The following is a 20,321-nucleotide window of genomic DNA, read 5'->3' as shown; positions in this document are numbered from 1 at the left end:
AGCAGCCCCATTGAAGCCATCTCAAGAGATATTTTTCCTTTTCTTCCCAGTGGACAAACACCTGGCCCCTGAAACTGCTGTGAATTACTCAGTACTCTTCCAGATATCAGGTTAATATCTGGGAAGTTCTAGACCTATTGCTTAAATCTAATCAACTGCGGTGTTAAATAAGCGCGTGCTTCCTTGCATTTAACCCTTAATCAGACAGAATCACTGCCTTTCTGTTAATTTATTCCTAACACCATCTAAAGTAAAACCAGTGAATTGCTCCTGTTTGAGGTTCTGAAAATCCCGGGGAACAGTGACTCCTCTCCAAACCCTCCAAGGTGTCAACATCCTTCATGAATCGTGGACACCAGAACTGGGCCCAGGATTCCAAGAGTGGTGGCATCAGAGCCAAATAGAAAGATAAAGAACCTTTTTGCTCCTGCTTGAGAGTCCCATATTTATACATCCCAGGAACACAATAGCCCCTTTGTCCACAACGTCGCACTGGGAGCTCATGTTCACCTGGTCGATCCACCTGCTTCCCAGGCCAGAGTCCCCTAGCCTGTCGCTACAGCCTGCATTCTTCCATCTACATTCAGCTGAATCAGAACAGATGGTTTGGTGCTCCCAGATGATCCAGATCTCTGGGAATCAGGGACCTGTCCTCTTCTTTATTTCCACTCTCCTGATCTTTGTGTCATTGGCACTGTCCTGAGCACTGTCAATGTCCCTGGAACGCCAGGGCTGAGGACCCCAGATGGAGGATGGGGCTGTTCGAGCACAGATACCTTGGGGCATAACAAAGAGCTTTGGGGGTGAACGAATGTGTATGTGGGGGGAAAGTGTGAGAGAAGGAGTGGGCAATGTGTGTGCATCCATAGAGTGCGTGTTACCCACACACCTGGGCTACGTCTACACTGCAGGCTTCTTGCACAAGAAGCTTTTTGAGGAAGAGATCTTCCACAAAAACTTCTTGTGGAAAAGTGCGTCCACACTGCAAAAGTGCATCACTTTTGCGCAGGAGAGCGTCCACACTGCATGGATGCTCTCTCAACAGAAAGCTCTGATTGCCAGTCACAGAATGGCCACCAGGACACCTGTGCTTTTTTTAATTGGCTCTTTTTGCGCACAAAACCCCGTTGCCCTTCCACACACACCTTTTTGTGTAAGAGCTCTTGTGCAAAAAGGAGCTATTCCTCGTAGAAAGAGGATTATCTACACCGCAAAACCCCTCTGTTCTTTTGATTTACTGTATATTTTATTATGCAAAAACACGCTGAGGTGTGGATGCTCTGTGGATTTTTGCGCAAAAACTCTGAAGTGTAGACGTAGCCCTAGTGTGGGTCACTGTCCCATGCAGTGGCACCTAGACCACAGCAACAGAGAAGAACAAGAGACCTCTACAGCATGGCCTGAGAGGCAGCTGACTTTTAGCTCAAAGGGTAGAGGCCCCTATACTAAGGTCCCAGGTTCAACTCCGCCTGGTGGTGATTACATGTGCAAACAAAAAGGGCTTGGTGTGCCCTCCCTTGCATGGCTGGCTGATCAGGCCTAGCAGGCTGGTGTCATGTTGGTCTGTATCTGCAAAAACAAGGAGTCCTGGGGCACCCTGGAGACTCACAGATTTATTAGGGGCATCAGCTTTTGTGGCTCAACACCAAATGCTGTGGATGACCCACTTGTACCCTGGCTTGATTAGAACAAGAAGCAATGGGCTTGAATTGCAGCAAGGGAGGTTTAGATTAGACAGCAGGAAAAACTTCCTAACTGCCAGGGTGGTTAAACACTGGAATAAATTGCCTGAGGGACTGTGGAATCTCCATCGCTGGAACAAAAAACACGACTGTGTAGCACTTTAAAGACTAACAAGATGGTTTAATAGGTGATGAGCTTTCCTGGGCCAGATCCACTTCCTCAGATCAAACAGTGGAAGAAAATTGTCACAACCATATATACCAAAGGATACAATTTAAAAAATGAACACATATGAAAAGGACGAATCAAATTTCAGAACAGAAGGGGGATGGGGGGGAGGTAAATGTCTGTGAGCTAATGATATTAGAAGTGATAATTGGGAAAGCTATCTTTGTAATGGGTAAGATAATTAGCGTCTTTATTCAAATTTGAGTGTAAAGTGTCAAATTTAAGCATGAATGACAGTTCAGAGGATTCTCTTTCAAGTGAAGTCTTAAAAGGTCTTTGAAGCAGGATGCAGGTAATCAAGTCGTTGAAACAATGAACTTTCTGGTTGAAATGGCAAGAAACTGTTTTTTCTTTGTGATCCTGTCTAATATCTGTTTTGTGGGCATTGATCCTTTGGCGAAGTGTCTGAGACGTTTGTCCAATGTACATAGCAGACGGACACTGGAGATATTGAAGAGCAGGTGTGACGTAGAGGGGGTGTTGTCTGCTCTGTAACCCGGGGTCCCCCTGCGCTGTCATGTGTGATTCCCACTGTCTTATCCACATGTGTATTGGCCCAGACACCTAGTCCCTAAGCAGTTAGCAAAGCTCTTCCCAGGGGAGAGACAAAGGAAGGGAGGAGGAAACGAACAGCCGGCTGTGGGGCAGAGTCTGGGAGAGAGGCGGTTTCTGGCTAGAGAGCATGACGGGAACAGACTAAGCTGGGTGCTGAGGGTTGGGGGGGGGGACAATGGACTCCCTATCCCATGGGGTCTGAGGCATCCTGGCCCTGACTCCTGTAACCACATCAGGTCTGTGCTGTGCTTTATCCTGGAGGAGCAATAAACCCCCTCTATTCTACTGGCTGGCGGAGTCTGTTCTTGCTGCTACGGGGCTGCAGGATTGGGGGACCCCGACACTCCATCACTGCAGGTTAGACAAGACACCTGTCAGGGATGATCTAGACAGTGTCTGGTCCGGCAGGGGACTGGACTTGATGACTTCTCAAGGTCCCTTCCAATTCTAGTGTTCTAGGATTCTATGATTCATTAACAGAAGCAACTTCTTCCTTATACAGACCCCTGCTTCGGTAACTTCCACTGCACTCCATCTGACAAAGTGGGTTTTACCCACAAACACTGGTGCCCTAATAAGTCTGAGTCCCCAAGGTGCCACAGAACCCCTCGTTCTTTTTGGATCCACCCCACTGGCCTGCAGGCCCCGATGCTGAACTCTGCAGAGCAGGGCCTGTCTCCCCGTGTGTCTGAGCAGGACAGGGCTGCGAGGTGCCCATGCATTGAGCCCTGCAGAACCCAAGAGTGGTTGCTTACAAGCTCCAGTTAGTGCCCATATTCAGCCACTGCAAGGCACGTCTCCCCTCTCAGCGCCTGCCAATTGGTTCCCGTCTGACACAGCCAGGAGAGCCCCGACAGGCTGCGTGGACACGCTGAGAAAAAGGAAGCATCTGACCACGAGACGATGCTTAATCTCCACTGAGCATCTCATTATGACTGCTGTGTTATGGTCAACTGCAGTTGGCCTCTGTGGGGCTGATGCCAACCCCACTCTCAAGCACCCATACTGATTTCACTCCATTGTCCGGCTGACCCACCAGGGCCTGTGGCTGCCTGTTCCTTGCCTCTGAAGGCAGCAGGGACAATCAAGCAGCCTTGTGTAGAAGCAGGGGGCAGTGCAAGGCTGCACTGGGTGCCCAGCCTAGGCAGTGCTGAGGCTGCCCGCTGCAATCCAGCCTGTGAACAGCTGCTCCTATCACCAACCTGCTTGCTGCCGCTGGGAAATGAGCTTGGGGGGTCTGAGTGCCGGTGCCCCCAGCTCCTCACCCAGCCTTGGATTTTTGGCAGCTGCGGAGGACAAATGATTGACTGCGCTGTGGCAAATGGAGTGGGTCTCCCTGGGGCAGGGGGAAGGGCACTGGTGGGGGGGGCTGCCCCGAGGGGGGCACTTCAAGATACACAGGTGGCACCTTACTCCCAGTGTTCTCCAAAGGAAAGGCGATTCTGGAGGCAGATGGGAAATGTTAAAGCCAAACAACACGCCGCCTCCTTGACAGATCGACACATCCAGGAGCAGACTGTAAAGCAAACGGTCTGAGATCTGCTGACTGCCCCTTGCTAAAGAGCCCCCCACCCCGAATATTTCTCTGCTATAGACATTCTTCAGTGCTGCCACAGCACTAGCTCTTACCACTGAGCTCAGGGCCCTTTCATGCTGGGCGCTTTGCACACACCGCAAGACAGGCCCTGCCCAGGCTGTGTCTAGACTGCAGGTTTCTCTCGGAAGAAGCTTTTCCAGAAGAGATCTTCTGCAAAAACTTCCGAAAGAGAGAATCCACACAGCAAAAGCACAGCAAAAAAGTGATCTGCATTTTTCAATTGACTGGACACTATCTCACGTTTATGTTGTGATTACTATGGACAGAGTGGCCACCAGGGCACCTGTGCTTTCCCCTGAAGGCTTTCGAAAAACCCCTCTTCCCCACTCACACACGCCTGTTTCCGAAAGAGGCTTCTTCCTTGTAAAAAGAGGTTTTTTTACCCCCCCTCTGTGCTTTCGACTTTCGAAAGAATGCAATTGCAGTGTGGACGTAAGTGTAGTTTTTCCAGAAAAATGGCTGTTTTCCTGGAGAAACTCTGCAGTGTAGACATACCCCCAGGGAGCTCGGCCCAGGCTGAGCTGTGACAGGGAACTGTCCACAGGCATCAGAACATGGGCTAAGCAAGGAGCAGGGAGTACACTTGGGAGCATCCCGTCTCCATCTCAGTCGCACAGCCACCGATACAAACCCACAGCCTAGTCCCTGCAACTCTCGGCAGGCTCCCCGGCTGGCAAAGCCCTGGCACCTGGAGCAGTGCGGAACCAGCGGCTCTGGGAACGGAAGCAGCCTCAGGACAGCCAAGGCTCCCTGAACAAACATGGCTCCTGCCCTTCCCCTGGAGGGGACGGCCTGGCTGCCAAGGAGCTCCCTGCACAGCCCAGGCTGCCGGACTGTGCTGCTCACTCCTGGCCATGGGAAAGGGGAGGGAAAGGAGGAAACGCCCCGCCCCAGAGACGGGAACCGCGCTGGGATTGGATTCCTCTCTTAGTGCCCTGGAAGAGAGTCCCAGGAGGCAAGTGCAGCCGCTCACGCTTGCACGCACGCGTCTGCAATCTCATCTTCCAGGCTGAGGGCTGGGCCCATGGAACAGTCAGTCCTGGCCGTGAGGAAACAGCCCCTCCATTGCCATCTGCTGCCAGGCCCCTCAGCACAGGAGCCCCCCCCCCCCCAGCGCTCCCCAAGTCACGGCTGCATCTTCCCTCAGGCTCATGGCTCAGTCGCTCCGCATCACTGGCGCTGCCGTGCAAAGCAGCCAGTAGCGAAAGCCAACACTTCCCGTTCTCGCTGGCCGTGGTGTGCACCGTGCGCAGGGCAGCATCCCCAGCACCGTGCGCAGGGCAGCGTCCCCAGCACCGTGCGCAGGGCAGCGTCCCCAGCACCGTGCGCAGGGCAGCGTCCCCAACACAGTGCGCAGGGCAGCGTCCCCAGCACCGTACGCAGGGCAGCGTCCCCAACACCGTGCGCAGGGCAGCGTCCCCAGCACCGTACGCAGGGCAGCGTCCCCAACACCGTGCGCAGGGCAGCATCCCCAGCACCGTACGCAGGGCAGCGTCCCCAACACCGTGCGCAGGGCAGCGTCCCCAGCACCGTACGCAGGGCAGCGTCCCCAGCACTGTGCGCAGGGCAGCATCCCCAACACAGTGCGCAGGGCAGCGTCCCCAGCACCGTACGCAGGGCAGCGTCCCCAACACCGTGCGCAGGGCAGCATCCCCAACACCGTGCGCAGGGCAGCATCCCCAGCACCGTACGCAGGGCAGCGTCCCCAACACCGTGCGCAGGGCAGCGTCCCCAGCACCGTACGCAGGGCAGCGTCCCCAGCACCGTGCGCAGGGCAGCATCCCCAACACCGTGCACAGGGCAGCGTCCCCAGCACCGTACGCAGGGCAGCGTCCCCAGCACCGTGCGCAGGGCAGCGTCTCCAGCACCGTGCGCAGGGCAGCGTCCCCAGCACCGTACGCAGGGCAGCGTCCCCAGCTCCGTGCACAGGGCAGCATCCCCAACACCGTGCACAGGGCAGCGTCCCCAGCACCGTACGCAGGGCAGCGTCTCCAGCACCGTGCGCAGGGCAGCGTCCCCAGCACCGTGCGCAGGGACAGCATCTCTCAGGGAGTGGCGGTTGCCGCTTTGGGTCTTTAGCACAGTAGGACATGTGCTCTGAGCCCCACTCCGCTCTCAGCCCGTGCCCCTGTCCGCCTCCCTGCCAGCCAGCTGGCCCCAGAATGCTCTGAGTCACAGAGCGCAGAGGACTCCAAGGGTGTGTCTAGACTATATGGCCCCGTCGACGGAGCAATGTAGATAAGTTTGCTAGATGTAGCACAATGAAGCGGCGATTTAAATAATCGCCACTTCATTTACATCAAAATGGCCACCGCGCTGTGCCGATCAGCTGTTTGTCAGCACAGCGCAGCAGTCTAGACGGGGATCAACCGACCCCAGCACCCTTTGTCGTCAGATCCTTTATGCCTCGTGAAACGTCTAGACTACCGCGCTGTGCCGACAAACAGCTGATTATTTAAATTGCCGCTTCATTTTGCTATGTCTAGTAAACTCATCTACATGGCTCCATCGACGGAACCATGTAGTCTAGACACACCCCAAGATGAGAGTAGGATCAGGCTGAGCTGTAAAGCAAGGCAGGGACATGAGCTGCTGGGAGTGAGTGTGGGTTGGATTCTGGAGTGAACAAGAGGATAGGACCTTGATCTACAGAAAGCAGGGTGCTGGGTTCAAATTTGCCCACCCTGGGAGCAGTATGACAGCCAACATAGGCTGCCTGAGGAATTAAGATAGCTCTTGCATTAGGAAGGCAGGATAAGGGTCTCTTTCCCCCACCCACAAAGGTAGGATAGTGGGGTGGACTAGGAGATAGGCCATCTGCCTGGAGAGAGCAGTGTGGTAGGTTCAAATTCTGCCCACCTGCCCCTGGGGCCAGTTACAAGCTCCACTGAATGTGCTGGGGAGACTCACAGGCTGTGTCTAGACTGCATCCCTTTTCTGTAAAAGGGATGCAAATTAGACCTATCGCAATTGTAAATGAAGCGGGGATTTAAATCTCCCCTGCTTCATTAGCATGAAAATGGCTGCTGCTTTTTTCCGGCTCGGAGCTTTGCCGGAAAAAAGCGCCAGTCTAGACACGGATCTTTTGGAAAATAAACCCTTTTCCGAAAGATCCCTTATTCTTTTTTTTTAAGAGGAATAAGGGATCTTTTGGAAAAGGCTTTATTTTCCGAAAGACCCCCGTCTAGACTGGCGCTTTTTTCCGGCAAAGCTCCAAGCCAGAAAAAAGTGGCAGCCATGTTTATGCAAATGAAGCGGGGGGGATTAAATCTCCGCTTCATTTGCAATTGCGATGTGTCTAATTTGCATCCCTTTTATGGAAAAGGGATGCAGTCTGGACACAGCCACCTTGTTTACGCTAGGTATGTGAAGTGAGTGGAGTCCCAGCCAGAAGTTGAGCAATGCAGCCCCCCACAGGATGTGTGTTGAGAGAGAAGGCTAGCCTGGGGGTGTAGGTGTAATGCAAGGGGCCACGGTTCAAACCCTCGCTCCACCCACAACTTCTGTGATCAGGAAACGGCCCTAATCACCCTTCTTCCCCTTGCTGGTCATCTGCCTTGCTAGAGTGTGAGCCGTCTGGTGAGGGTCTGTCTGTGCAGTCCCCTGATGCAGCAGGGCCCTGGGTTGCTGCAATGCCACAAATAACTCCAGGCTGCCTGCTTCAGAGCAGAGAGGGACTAAAGGGGGAAAGGAATGCAAGCTGCAAGCTGGTTTTGTGCCTGTCCTTTCCTCTCTCCTGACAGTGGTGGTGTAGCAGGGACCCATGAGAGTCCCAGCCCAGGAATGGGAACACTCTGAGGGTATGTCTACACTACCCCCCTAGTTCGAACTAATGTATGCATACTGAACTTGCTAATGAAGCCCGTGGAACGAGGAGTACAGCTAGTTCAGATTAGGAAGCCTAATCCGAACTATCTAGTCCGTGCCGCGTGTAGCCGCGCGGCACGGGGTTCGCACTAGCCGGCTTTTAAAAATGGCGGCGCCGGCTTTATGCTAATGAAGCCCGGGAAATTCAAATCCTGGGCTTCATTAGCAAGTTCGGTATGCATACATTACCCCCCTAGTTCGAACTAGCGGGGTAGTGTAGACATACCCTGACTCAGCAGGAAACTCCTGCAGGTGGGAGGTTTGCAATGGGAGGAAAAGCTGCACTCACGTTACAGCCTCTTGGTACCTACTGGAGTTCCTGGCCCATGGCCCATGGCTGCAGTGTCCGGCAGCATGGAATTTGGAGAGCGACAGCTTTGCCATGGCCCCTCTGCCCCTGGCAGGGAGCAGGGCATCAGCTGTGCCTTGTCAGATGGTTTTTTAAGCTCTGCGGGCACAGAGCCATCTTCCTCGCTGGAATGACACCAGACTCCATTAGACCCAAACTCCGCCACCCAGGTACTGCCACAGCCCAATTCTGCTCCGGATCCCCCATGTAAACACTGACTCAGGTTTGCTTGGTTGTGGGGGGGGAGGGCAGTGTCCACACTGTAATGTAAGCTCAGAGATTGAATTCAGGCTCAATGTGCCTACACACAGAGTCCCAGGATCTCACAGGGGTGAAGGTTGCAAGCCCAAGGCTAGGCAGGATCCAGGGTTCAAGCCCTATTGCTTTGTAGTGTAGACACAGCCCCCTGGGAGTCCACCAACAGTATCCCACAGGCTTGCTTTCTTTGTCCTCTAGCCAGTCAAGTTTTGTGCCAGTCAAGTTTTCCCACGGTGGTCACACTGGGGAGAGTGCTAGAAGTCTGGGATATGGGCCCGGACCCACATAATGCAGTGTAGACACTGGAGACCCAGGTTGGGGCTAGGGGTTCCACAATTCCTTACCTGGAGTTACGGATGCGTTTAGATGCTCCAGTCCTAAGTTAACAAACCCAGAGTCTGCTAACTCAAGTCCCACTCACCCCAGGCTCCCAGCGCAGTGTAGTACATACAGCACAGTACATACCCAGCTCTGATTCTCCATTCACCAACAGGTGCCAGCCAGGGACTCAATGCACTCACACCGCGGTAAAATTACAGGGTCTTATTCCAACCCAGCTGGAACCAGCGGCAGCTCAGTGTAACTGTGGGGAGCTTCCTGCCAATTTGCCTGTATCTGTGTGTGTTTGAGGAGAGAGCTAAAGAGTCAAACCAGTCACGGTTCAGCTCAGCCCAGGGGTGGGCAATCATTTTAGATGGGGTGGAGGGGGGCACTGGGGCGGGGCCAGGACACTTCCGTGCTTCCCTGCCCATAGACCCTGATGGGCCTGGGGGTGGGGGAAGTGTGTGACATCCTCTCCCCCCCCCCCCCCAGGAGAACACCTGGTGGTTCCCTCTAGGTGCCCACATCCCTAGCGGCGGGAGGAAACTTCACACGCTCCCCCCACCCCCAGGTCAATCAGGTCCTGGGGGCAGGGGGAAGCATGGGAAGTCTCTCGCTCCCTGCCCCTGCCCTACAAGGGGGTGCCACACAAGTCAACCCTGGCGGTTGACTGTAAGCGCTGTGTGCTCCTGGCGGGGGAGGAAACTTTGCCTGCTCCCCCGTCTCCAGGCCCTGATTGGCCTGGGGGTGGGGGAGCCGCAGTGGGCCGGATAGACCTGCATGGCAGGTCCCTTTTTGCCCATCCCTGGCTCAGCCCCAGCTCATCGGGAGGAGGGAGTTTGACTCTAATGCTCCAAGCTTCATCCAATTGTCTGCAGATTCAAGAAGGAACATTCCCCCCTCTCCCCCCAAGCAAAGATGTATTCGGGGGGAAGGGTCTGCCCTCCTCTGCAGCATCTGGGAGCCAGCGGACAGGGTGGGCTCATGGTTGAGGTGGCACAGAGAATCCTTTGTCTTAGATGTTTAATTGGTGAACTTGGTTCACAGGCTCAGGATGCAACTGAGCGGCAGGTTTTGTGTCAGGAAGGACTTTTCCCCCGGTCAGACTGGCAGGGACCCTGGATTTTCTTCAACTGCTCTGCAGCATAGCGCAGGGACACCTGCTGGGACCCTCACCACTTACCCCAGTCAACTCCCTCCCTTGCCCGGCCTCAGCCCCAAGCGCCCCTCGGTCTTTCAGGTCTCTGAGGTGCTTGAGTCTAGCCCCTCACGGGGTGCTGGGGCGGCCTACAGCAGGCCAGCCCAACTAGTCTAATGGTCGTTGGGGCCACAGGCTCTCTCAATCTATGGAATCTCTCCCTGGGTCTTGTGTTTTCACAGAGCGTTTCAGTCACTTCTGTCCCCTGCACGTTTTCTCTCACCAAGCTCGGAGAAGATGCTGCACCCTGGCATCCCCCACCGAGCCCAGCCCTGCCCGGTACCTGCCCTCCCATCCCACCCACCTGCTCTGCCAGGAACAAGCCCTTCCTGGAAAGGTCACAGCAGCTCCCACGCCTGGTGTAGGGGAGGCTCTCGCTCCCCCGCCCGAGCCTCCAGCTGCAGACAGCTCAAGCGCTGGGATTAGCATTGACATGACGTTCCACTGCTGCGTTGCAGATCGATGGCCTCGCACAATGGCGCTAATGGGGCCATTTCGGAGCACGGCAGGGAACAGAAACCGCTTGCTAAAGACGCTTCCATCCCAAACTCAGCTCCGATGCCCCTCCCCATGGCTAAGCCCCCAAGAGGCCTGGTCTCAAAGCCAGGAGCTCAGCCTTGCACCAGGCAGAGCCCTCCTGCCTGCATGGCCATGGATGGACATGAGGTGCCCCGAACTGAGCCCTGAAAGTCAGGCCCTCCCTGCAGCTCAAGGCGGCAGAGCCCAGCCAGTGCGAAGGTCTAACTCCAGGCTGGCAAGGCTGCCCTTGCTGGGCTGTAACTTCACTGCTCAGGACCCCAGGCACCAGGCGCTGCACCAGCACCCCACAGAGAGGGCTGCTGTCCCCCTAGCACCATAGGCTACAAGATACACCTGGTGCAGACAGACAGGGGAGCACAGGGAAACAATGAACCACTGCCATGCCTGAGAGGGGCAGCCAACTCCAGCTAAAGGGGAAGAAATGGTGGCCCCACCCTGCCGGCGCAGACTCTCACAGAACTCCCTGCCTGGGCAGGGGGAGCACAGAACCGGGGAGCCAGCGGGGGCAGGAGGTGTGGGGTGCAGCAAGGGAGTATGGCCAGGGAATGGGGGAGCAAGGCAGCAGAATGGGACGGCTGCCCCCTACTCCGAGCTAGCAGAACCTCACCACGCTGGCTGTGCCAGCCCCACCGGACCCTCCAAAAGGGAAACACTCAGATCCCCTTTTCTCGCCTAAGTCCCACCCAGGTTCATGGAGCTGCTGACACCGGCCCAGCTCTCAGCATGCTCCACACCACAGCTGTGCTGGCGAGAGCGTGCGAGGAGGCTGCCTCAGTGCAGCCCAGACCATGGGGGCAACTCCCCTGGGGACAAAGGGCTGGATCCTGATGGGCTGATCCCTGCACCCCTTGACCCCGATATGGGATTCTGTCCATGCAGACCCAGCCCTGGATCTGGCCCTTCCTGAGTAAATGGGTTTGTTGAGCTAGAGGCCAAGGCCAGCAAAACGCCCCATACCAAACCTCTGCCTGCTGCCGCCTGGACTCAGCGCATGGCGTTTGCATTCACTTCGTTTGGGAGCTGGAACAAAACTCAGAGCCGAAAATAGACTCTGTTATTTTGCTCTTTGCCCAAGTTCTTAGCTCTTGTCTGGTTTGCCCTGGTGCCTTTGTCAGCAAACAAGTCTGTGAGACCTCCCGCGAGTCGGTTTCTCACCAAGGACTCCAATGCGCTTTAGGGGGGAGTCAGCACTCCCGGCTTCCCCTCTGGATTTTTTGCCACCAGCCAGCTTGCTGACCTCAGGGGGCCACGTTGCCTTTCTGCGCCTTCCCTGCACAATGGCGAGCACCCCTCCGGCCTCAGAGCTACTGAAGTGCAAGCCCAGACCCCTAGCACTGACACGCAGCCCCCGCGGGGGTAGAACGCAGCAGCTGCTTAACAGCATCGCAATGCTGCACCGGGACGCTGGATGGAAAAATAGGAACAGGGAAAGGGTTAGGGCTTAGCCCCTGCAGTGACCCAGTGCCAGGGAACAGGGTGTCTGCTGAGCAAAGAGGAGCGTGGCTGGAGGTCTTTGTACCTCCATGCTCTGACTTTCCTGCCCCGGTCCAGTGCTCCTTACACTGGAGCATCAAAGCAAGATTTAAAGGCTGGTCAGCGCAGGACACCGTCCCTCTAAATAACCCTGGGGAATCAGCGCAGCCCAGGCGCCAGTGCCGCATGGAGCCCGCAGGCTGGGTTCAGGACCAGAAACTGCCTCCCCATGGCCAGAACCCCCGGGCTGGCGCTCCTGGCAGAGCAGAGCCGAGCTGCGTGAAAGCATGTGGGGAACTCCCCATGTCTTACCTTAGGATGGGCCCTTGCAAATGGATTCTCTGCACTGTCACGAACCGTGCCATGGAGCCCAAGGGCCAGCTAGGCTAGTGCTGGGGCAACACCCTGGGGGTCCCCCTCTCACAAATGGTGGAAATCCCAGGGGAGCCTGGGCCCCCTCTCTCCAGCACTGGCCAGGGCCGCGGGGAAGCTGTTTTCTTCAGAGGAACTAACTTTGGCAGCTGCAGTGGTGGCGTGGGAGTGTTGTGGCCAGGAGGGCGGGGGAAGGGGGCGGCCTCAGAGGGGAGTGATGAAGGAAATAACCCCACAGGAACTGTCAGGCGGCCGTGGAGGAAAATCTGCCGTGAAACAAGCAACCAGACCCCTCCCTTGCCTCCAACCCAGCCCAGTTCTGACTGTGAGTTTACTCCGCCGGAGCCCACAGAGCCCTGCCCGTGGCTCTAGGCTCGTAAAGAGCCACTTCCCAGCTCTTCTTGGGAGGACCCATCTGCAGGGCACTGCGCAGCAGCACGGGCTGCTCGGGGGACCGTCTGGAAATGCAGGAACTGCCATGGAGCTGGCCCTGCACCCCAGAAAGGAGCGGGGGGAAGGGTGTGTCCAACATCCCAGGGCTCAGCTTGCGGCGCTGCAGCAACGTGCCAAGCGGGGCCTCTCTCCTCAAAGTCCTTCCACTCCGAGTTTGCAGGCTGCCCGCTCTGCTGTCCCCTTGGGAAGCCGGGCACTGCGAGGGGGCAGGGCCAGGCGTGGCCGCGCTATTCTAGGCAGATTGTGCGAGCTTTACAAATATAAACCAGAGCTCTCTGCTCTGCAGAATCTGGGCCAAGCTCAGCAGCAAGGCTGGGGCAGGACTGGATGCTCTGCTGGCCGGGTGCTGCCAGCCCAGTCACTGGGGGTGGAAGTGGGGCTCTAGCCCCTCCAGTGCATCAAAAGGGATGTGAACACTGGGGCGCCTGCGTCCCAACAACCGTCAATACGACGGTAGCCCCAGGGTCACTTTGGAAAATGGAAATTAGGTTCCTAAGTCACGTAGGGTATGTCTACACTACCCCCCTAGTTCGAACTAGGGGGGTAATGTATGCATACCGAACTTGCTAATGAAGCCCGGGATTTGAATTTCCCAGGCTTCATTAGCATAAAGCCGGCGCCGCCATTTTTAAAAGCCGGCTAGTGCGAACCCCGTGCGAACTTCATTAGCAAGTTCGGTATGCATACATTACCCCCCTAGTTCGAACTAGGGGGGTAGTGTAGACATACCCCTAGATGGAAATGTAACCTGAGTCTCCAGCACACGCCGGTCCAAAGTCACTGATGGCTACGGGGCTGCCCAGATGGCACTCACCACAGCATTTACAAGGCAGCCCGACGTGCATGTGAACAGCACATTTAAACTCCCATTGAATCACTGGGCCCAGAGGCAACTCCCCATCGGTGGGCCTAGGTCTAGACAGTGCTTGGTCCTGCTGTGAGGGCAAGGGACTGGATGCCATGCCCTCTCGAGGTCCCTTCCACTGCTATGATTCTATGATTCCATGTTTCTTTTCTCCCTGATTGTCTAGTGCTCTGTGTGTCGGGGTTGGGACTCAGCCACATGAAGGACAGGACTTAAGCCACAAGCCAGCCTGGTCAGGGGCAGCCCGTCTATATAGACGAACTAGGCGGTCGTCTAGGGCACCAAGTTAAATGGGGCGCCAAATGGTGGTGCAGTATCATTGAGGGGTTTGGAGGTGGGGGCGCCGACTGCACGGTTCGCCTAGGGCACCAGTTGCTGGCAGCTAGTCTAGGGTCGCCCCGAGCCTGGTGGTCTCGGCAGAAACTTCACGGACCATTTGCTGTTGCTGTGGTGATGGAGCCCAGCCACTTTCTGCTCTGCCTCTCCATCGCAAGGGGTTGTAGCCTGGCTAATGTACATGGGCCCATTCCCAGAGGAGCAGGGACCTCCTGTGACTGTCAGGCCAGAGAACTTCCCCCCAGGCAAATCCTAGCACAGATTGGTTAGAAAAACATCCAGGCTGGATTTGAAAAGCTGATGATGGAGATGGCAGCAGAAGCCTTGGGGAATTGTTCCAATGATTAATTACTCTCAGTCAACAATTTACACCTTATTTCCAGTCTGAAATGTCTCGCTCCCACGTCCAGCCTTTGGACCACTCCCAGCTAGACTGCAAGTATGATGTATTTAATCTGCTTTGTATTTGAGAGAGTTGGTGCGCCTGTCCGTCCGTGGGCCCATCTGTCCGTGAGTCCGTTTGTTTAAGAACTCCTCCTCTTGGCTGAACATAAAGCCAGGGTTTGGTTATGCCAGGATAATGGGCTGTGCATGGGATGTGGTTGTTTCACATCAAATGGGAGGGGAGAGGTTGATAGCAGGGACAGTTATACTGCCAAGTGACCACAGGGGGGCAGCAAGTGTCCTGCCCCGGGAGAAAAGCTGTGCATTCCCCACCACCCAGGCTGGTCCCTGGGGAGCAGCTGGCAGCCTGGCTCCCACTGCCCCTGGGTTGGCCTCAGGCAGCACAGCCCCGGGCAGGCCCCAGAAAGAAGCCAGCAGCCAAGCAGATCAGCCCTGGGCAGGCCAGTGGCCACTCCCACCTGAGTCCTTCCTCACTCTTGCACCCCCAGCCCCTGCCCGGAGCCCCACACATCCCCAAGCCCCTGCCTTGACTCTTGCAGCCCCCACACCCCAGTCCCCTGCTCTGAAGAACCCGAGCAATGCCGGGAAAATCTTCTAGTAATTCCATATTGTGAAGTAATTGTTCCCCATGTCGGTACTTACGGACTGTGATGACTTCCTCTGAGTTAAGCCAAGTAGCTGAGCGAATCGATTCTTATAGGGCATCTAATCATCCTCATGGCTCTTCCCTCAACCCTCTCCAGCTTATCAACTTCCTGCTGCACTTGCAGACAGCGGAGCTGGACACAGCGGTCCAGCAGCCATCACACAGAGCCAGCGATTCCCCTGTTTGTGAATCCCAGGGGTGCCTTAGTTCTTTCAGTCACAGCGTCACACATGTCCAGCTGACAGCTCACCCTGATCCCCAAATCTTTCTCAGAGTCCCTGCTTTGCTGCAGAGTCCCCCGTCCTGTAATTGTGGCCTATAGTCTGTGCTCCTTGGTGTACACACCTACATTTCACCATATTAATACACATGCTGTACATGTGGGCAGCAGGAGGGCAATAGGCCAGGTGCCAAGCCCACAGAAGATTAATTCTGCTCTTTTTTTTGGTGGGTGCGTGAGCCCAGGAGCACCCCACTTTGTTGCTGGATGTATATGGATACACTTAGCCATATGAAAGCACAGTGTTTGCTTGCACCCTGCTTGCTCAGCAAACAGACTGCGCTGCACCAGTGACCTGCTCTCTTTATTATTCATCACTCCCCGATTTTTGTGTCATGTGCACACTTTGTCAGTGATGATCACATGTCACTTAAAGACATTTAATATGGGGGGGATGCAGGACCTGATCTCTATGGGACCCCTTTAGAAACACCCGTTCTCTGTTAAATCCCTGTTTACAATTACATTGTGAAACCTATCCATTAGCCAAGTTAATTTTACATAGTTCTGGGTGTTTTAATCAAAATGTCATGTGGCACCAAGCCAAACACACTACATCAACAGAATGAAATTTATCAGCCAAACTAGTAATCTCATCCAAAAAAAAAGATGTCAAGTTAGTTTGCCAGGATCTGTTTCCCATAAACTCATGTTGACTGGCATTAACTGTATTACTCACCTTTAACTCCTTATTATTTAAGTCCAGTGTCAGCTGCTTCGTGATCTTGCCCAGGATTGATGTGGCATTTACAGGCCTATAGTTACCCAGGCCATCCTATTTACCTTTTTAAAATCTTGGCACAACATCAGCCTTCTTCCAGTCTCCCAGAAATTCACTCGGGTCCCAACCTCCTGAAAATCAGAAGTCATTGGCCCAGCGTTCTCTTCAGCCAGCTCTTTTAAAACCTGTGGCTATAAGTAACCTGTACCTGCTATTTTTAAAATGTCCGACTTTAGTACCTACTATTTAACAGCTTCCTGAGATACTAGTGCAATGGAAAAAGTGTTGTCATATGATATGATCTCACAAAACTAAGTGATTGGGCAACAAACTGGCAAATGAAGTTTAATGTGGATAAGTGTAAAGCAATGCACATTGGAAAAAATAACCCCAACTATACATATAGTATGATGGGGGCTAATTTAGCTACGACAAATCAGGAAAGAGATCTTGGAGTTATTGTGGACAGTTCTTTGAAAACGTCCACACAGCGTGCAGCGGCAGTCAAAAAGGCAAATAGGATGTTAGGAATTATTAAGAAAGGGATAGAAAATAAGACACAGAATATCTTAGGGTATGTCTAAACTACAGAGTTAGTTCGAACTAACGGATGTTAGGTCGAACTAACTTTCATAGGCGCTACACTAGCGCTCCGCTAGTTCGAACTTAATTTGAACTAGCGGAGCGCTTAGTTCGAACTAGGAAAACCTCATTTTACGAGGATTAAGCCTAGTTCGAACTAGCTAGTTCGAATTAAGGGGTGTGTAGCCCCTTAATTTGAACTAGTGGGAGGCTAGCCCTCCCCAGCTTTCCCTGGTGGCCACTCTGGCCAACACCAGGGAAACTCTACTGCCCCCCTCCTGGCCCCGGACACCTTAAAGGGGCACGGGCTGGCTACGGTGCCCGTGCCAGGTGCAAGCCTGCCAGCACCCAGCCAGCAAACCCTGCACCTGGCACGGCTCGAGCCAGCCACCCGATGCCCCCCAGCCCTCCCCCTCTTCCCGGGACCAGGCTGGTGGCTCCCAGGAGCTTGCCCGGGACCGCAAGAGGCGGGCACCCGCCTGGTCTAGAGCGGACATCGTGGACCTCGTCCACGATCTCCGCACTAGGCACAGAAAAGTGGCCGTCTAGGGCAGGAGAGCTGCCAGCCTGGCCACCCAGGAGCAGGAGTGCATGAAAATCAAGGTGGTCCACTGAGACCCCCGACCCTGAGCCCTGAGCTTACAATGGCCGTCCTGGGTCAGACCAAAGGTCCATCTAGCCCAGTAGCCTGTCTGCCGACAGCGGCCAACACTAGGGACCCTGGAGGGGATGGACCGAAGACAGTGACCAAGCCATTTGTCTCGTGCCATCCCTCTCCAGCCTTCCACAAACTTTGGGCAGGGACACCACTCCTACCCCCTGGCTAATACCACTCCATGGACCCAACCTCCATGACTTGATCTCACTTCTCTTTAAACTCTGTTGTAGTTCTAGCCTTCACAGCCTCCTGCAGCAAGGAGTTCCACAGGTTGACTCTTTGCTTTGTGAAGAACAACTTTCTGTTACTAGTTTGAAGCCTGCTATCCATTCCTTTCCTTTGGTGTCCGCTAGTCCTTCTATTATGGGAACTAATGAAGAACTTTTCTTGATGCACCCTCTCCACCCCACTCATGCTTTTATAGACCTCTATCCTATCCCCCCTCAGTCCCATCTTTTCTAAACTGAAAAGTCCCAGTCTCTTTAGCCTCTCTTCATATGGGACCTGTTCCAAACCCCTGATCATTTTAGTTGCCCTCCCCTCTCCCAGCCTCTCTCTTCCCCTCTCCCACCTCCTTTTCCCAGTCTCCCCGAGTTTTGTTCAATAAAGAGAGATTCTATTTTTGACCACACGTTTTCTTTATTTTGTACATCAGGAAGGGGGACTAGGGAAGGGTAAGTGGAAGGAGGTGAGGGAGGAATGGGGTACAAGCCCCCGATGGGGAGGACTGGGCTGGCTCTGCGGGCTTCTGGGGGTGGAAGCTCTCCTGCAGTCCCTCAATTGACCCCTCTCCCCAGATGGCAGCCTGCGGCAAGTGCAGCCGGTCTGATGGCCGAGTGCTGTGATGTGCCCAGTGTGGGCACTCAGGGCACTCCAAGCCAGGACTGGTTTGCAAGCGGGGCACCCCTGAGAACTGTCTGTCCGGGGTGGGGGTCGGGTCCCTTTAAGCACAGCCCTCGGCTAGCCTGAGGTAGCAGCTCCACGCTCTAAGTCCTACTCTGGTGCCCTGCCGGCACTGCTTCCGGCCATCCTTAACCCCGGTTCAGGGTCCACTCAATGTGGACATGCTAGTTCGAATTATCAAAACGCTAATTCGAACTAGTTTTTTAGTTGGATCCGTTAGTTCGAATTAGCGCTGTAGTGTAGACGTACCCTTACTGCCCCTGTATAAAACTATGGTACGCCCACATTCAGGGCCGGCCCGAGCCATTTTGGCACCCCGGGCCCGGGAGTGCGGCACCGCCCCCAGGGCGCACGGCACATGTGCAGGTCGGCCATAGCCGCGGGCGCGCAGCCCAGGGCCTGTCCCCGAGGGGCATGGCTCATGCGCTGCCCAGCCCAGCCCGGCCATTGCTGCTGGCGTGGGCGCCGGGCTGTGCAGGGCTCTGCAGCCGTGGGGGTAAGGGGGCTGCTGGCCAGCGCTGCGGGGCCAGTGCTGTGGCATCCAGGCGCACGGCGCCTGATGGCAGCTATAAGGGATGCTGCGCGCCCCTTACGGCTGCCATCAGGTGCCCTACATCGGTTGGCGCCCCAGGCAGCTGCCCGGCTCACCCACCCCTCAGTCTGGCCCTGCCCACATCTTGGCTGTGTCTAGACTGCATTCCTTTTCCGTAAAAGGGATGCAATTAGACATATCGCAATTGCAAATGAAGCGGGGATTTAAATCTCCCCCGCTTCATTAGCATAAAAATGGCTGCCGCTTTTTTCCAGCTCGGAGCTTTGCTGGAAGAAAGCACCAGTCTAGACGCGGATCTTTTGGAAAATAAAGCCTTTTCCGAAAGATCCCTTATCCCCTCTTAAAATGACACCACGCATAGTCAACCTGTGGAACTCCTTGCCAGAGGAGGCTGTGAAAGCTAGTATAACAGAGTTTAAAGAGAAGCTAGATACATTCATGGAGGTTAGGTCCATAAAAGGCTATTAGCCAAGGGGTAGGAACGGTGTCCCTGGCCTCTGTTTGTCAGAGGCTGGAGATGGATGGCAGGAGACAAATCGCTTGATCATTGTCTTCGGTCCACCCTCTCTGGGGCACCTAGTGTTGGCCACTGTCGGCAGACAAGCTACTGACCCAGTACAGCCATTCTTATGATATAACGACATCATACCCCCCAATACACAACAGAAATATTTGTTAAATATTTCTGCTTTATCGCTGATAATTCTACCATTTCCATCTAATAATGGGCTGATACAATTGTCAGGGTTCTTATTGTTCCTAATGCAAGTAAAAAACCCAACTTTTTATTGTCCTTAACTCTGGGGACCATAGTTTTTTCCTTATGTCCATTTGATTCCCTTATCAATTTTCTACAATTCCTAGCTTCTGATTTATATTCACTATTATCAACATCCCCATTTATTCTGTATTATTTTTACAGCTATTTTCACTTCTCCTCTAAACCAAGTTGGTTTGTTAACCAATATGAACAGGGCTGGAGTGCTAACCCATGCCCTGAATGCTGCCAAAATTAGAAGCCTTTTCCTAGTCTGTGTCAGCCAGACCCTATGGTTCAGCTTCCTCAGGGAAGGAGGGCCCGTGTCAGGGAGGAGGAGAGCACCCATCATATGGGACATTCCTGGAAAAGGAGCGGTTCCAAGAAATGCCTCTCCCCCGTGCCCAGACATCTATGGAATGGCTATACGGGGCTCACTCCCTTGGGACAGGGGGGAGCTGCTGCAGTCAGCTCAAGGACACCCCTGGGAACTGGCTTGCAGTCCTGGCTTACTCAGAACGGCTCTGCTAAGAGGTTTGCAGTGGCCACTTCCTGTGGCAGAGGCTTTCAGAGCTTTCTCATGGATTGAGCTGACCTCAGAGCAGTGAGATCAGGGTCCATGTGCTGGTAGCATGGGCAAGGCAGCAGTGGGGGCTGGAACACCGTTCACAGTGGAGGCGGGGAGCTACTGTAAATCCTGTACATAATGGGGATCACGTCA

General features: G+C 54.6%; 1 protein-coding gene across 3 annotated transcripts in view; it reads right to left on the bottom strand.

Moving 5' to 3' along the window:
• The window catches only part of PDE1B (phosphodiesterase 1B), a 136,302-nt gene that overhangs the window by 49,140 nt on the left and 66,841 nt on the right, over positions 1-20,321 (bottom strand). The window contains exon 1 of one of the 3 annotated variants that reach the window (XM_006131135.4): positions 12,382-12,606. The exons of the other annotated variants lie outside the window; for them this stretch is intronic. Coding sequence (XP_006131197.2) covers positions 12,382-12,434 — 53 coding nt within the window. The 5' untranslated portion in view covers positions 12,435-12,606. Of the gene's footprint in view, positions 1-12,381; positions 12,607-20,321 lie in introns of those variants that run through there. 3 annotated transcript variants of the gene reach the window in all.

The sequence above is a fragment of the Pelodiscus sinensis genome, chromosome 19 (assembly GCF_049634645.1).
Source record: "Pelodiscus sinensis isolate JC-2024 chromosome 19, ASM4963464v1, whole genome shotgun sequence".
NCBI classification, from domain to species: Eukaryota; Metazoa; Chordata; order Testudines; family Trionychidae; genus Pelodiscus; species Pelodiscus sinensis.
The sequence above is the reverse complement of the archived record's forward strand: the minus strand, read 5'-3'. Positions and strand labels throughout refer to the sequence as shown.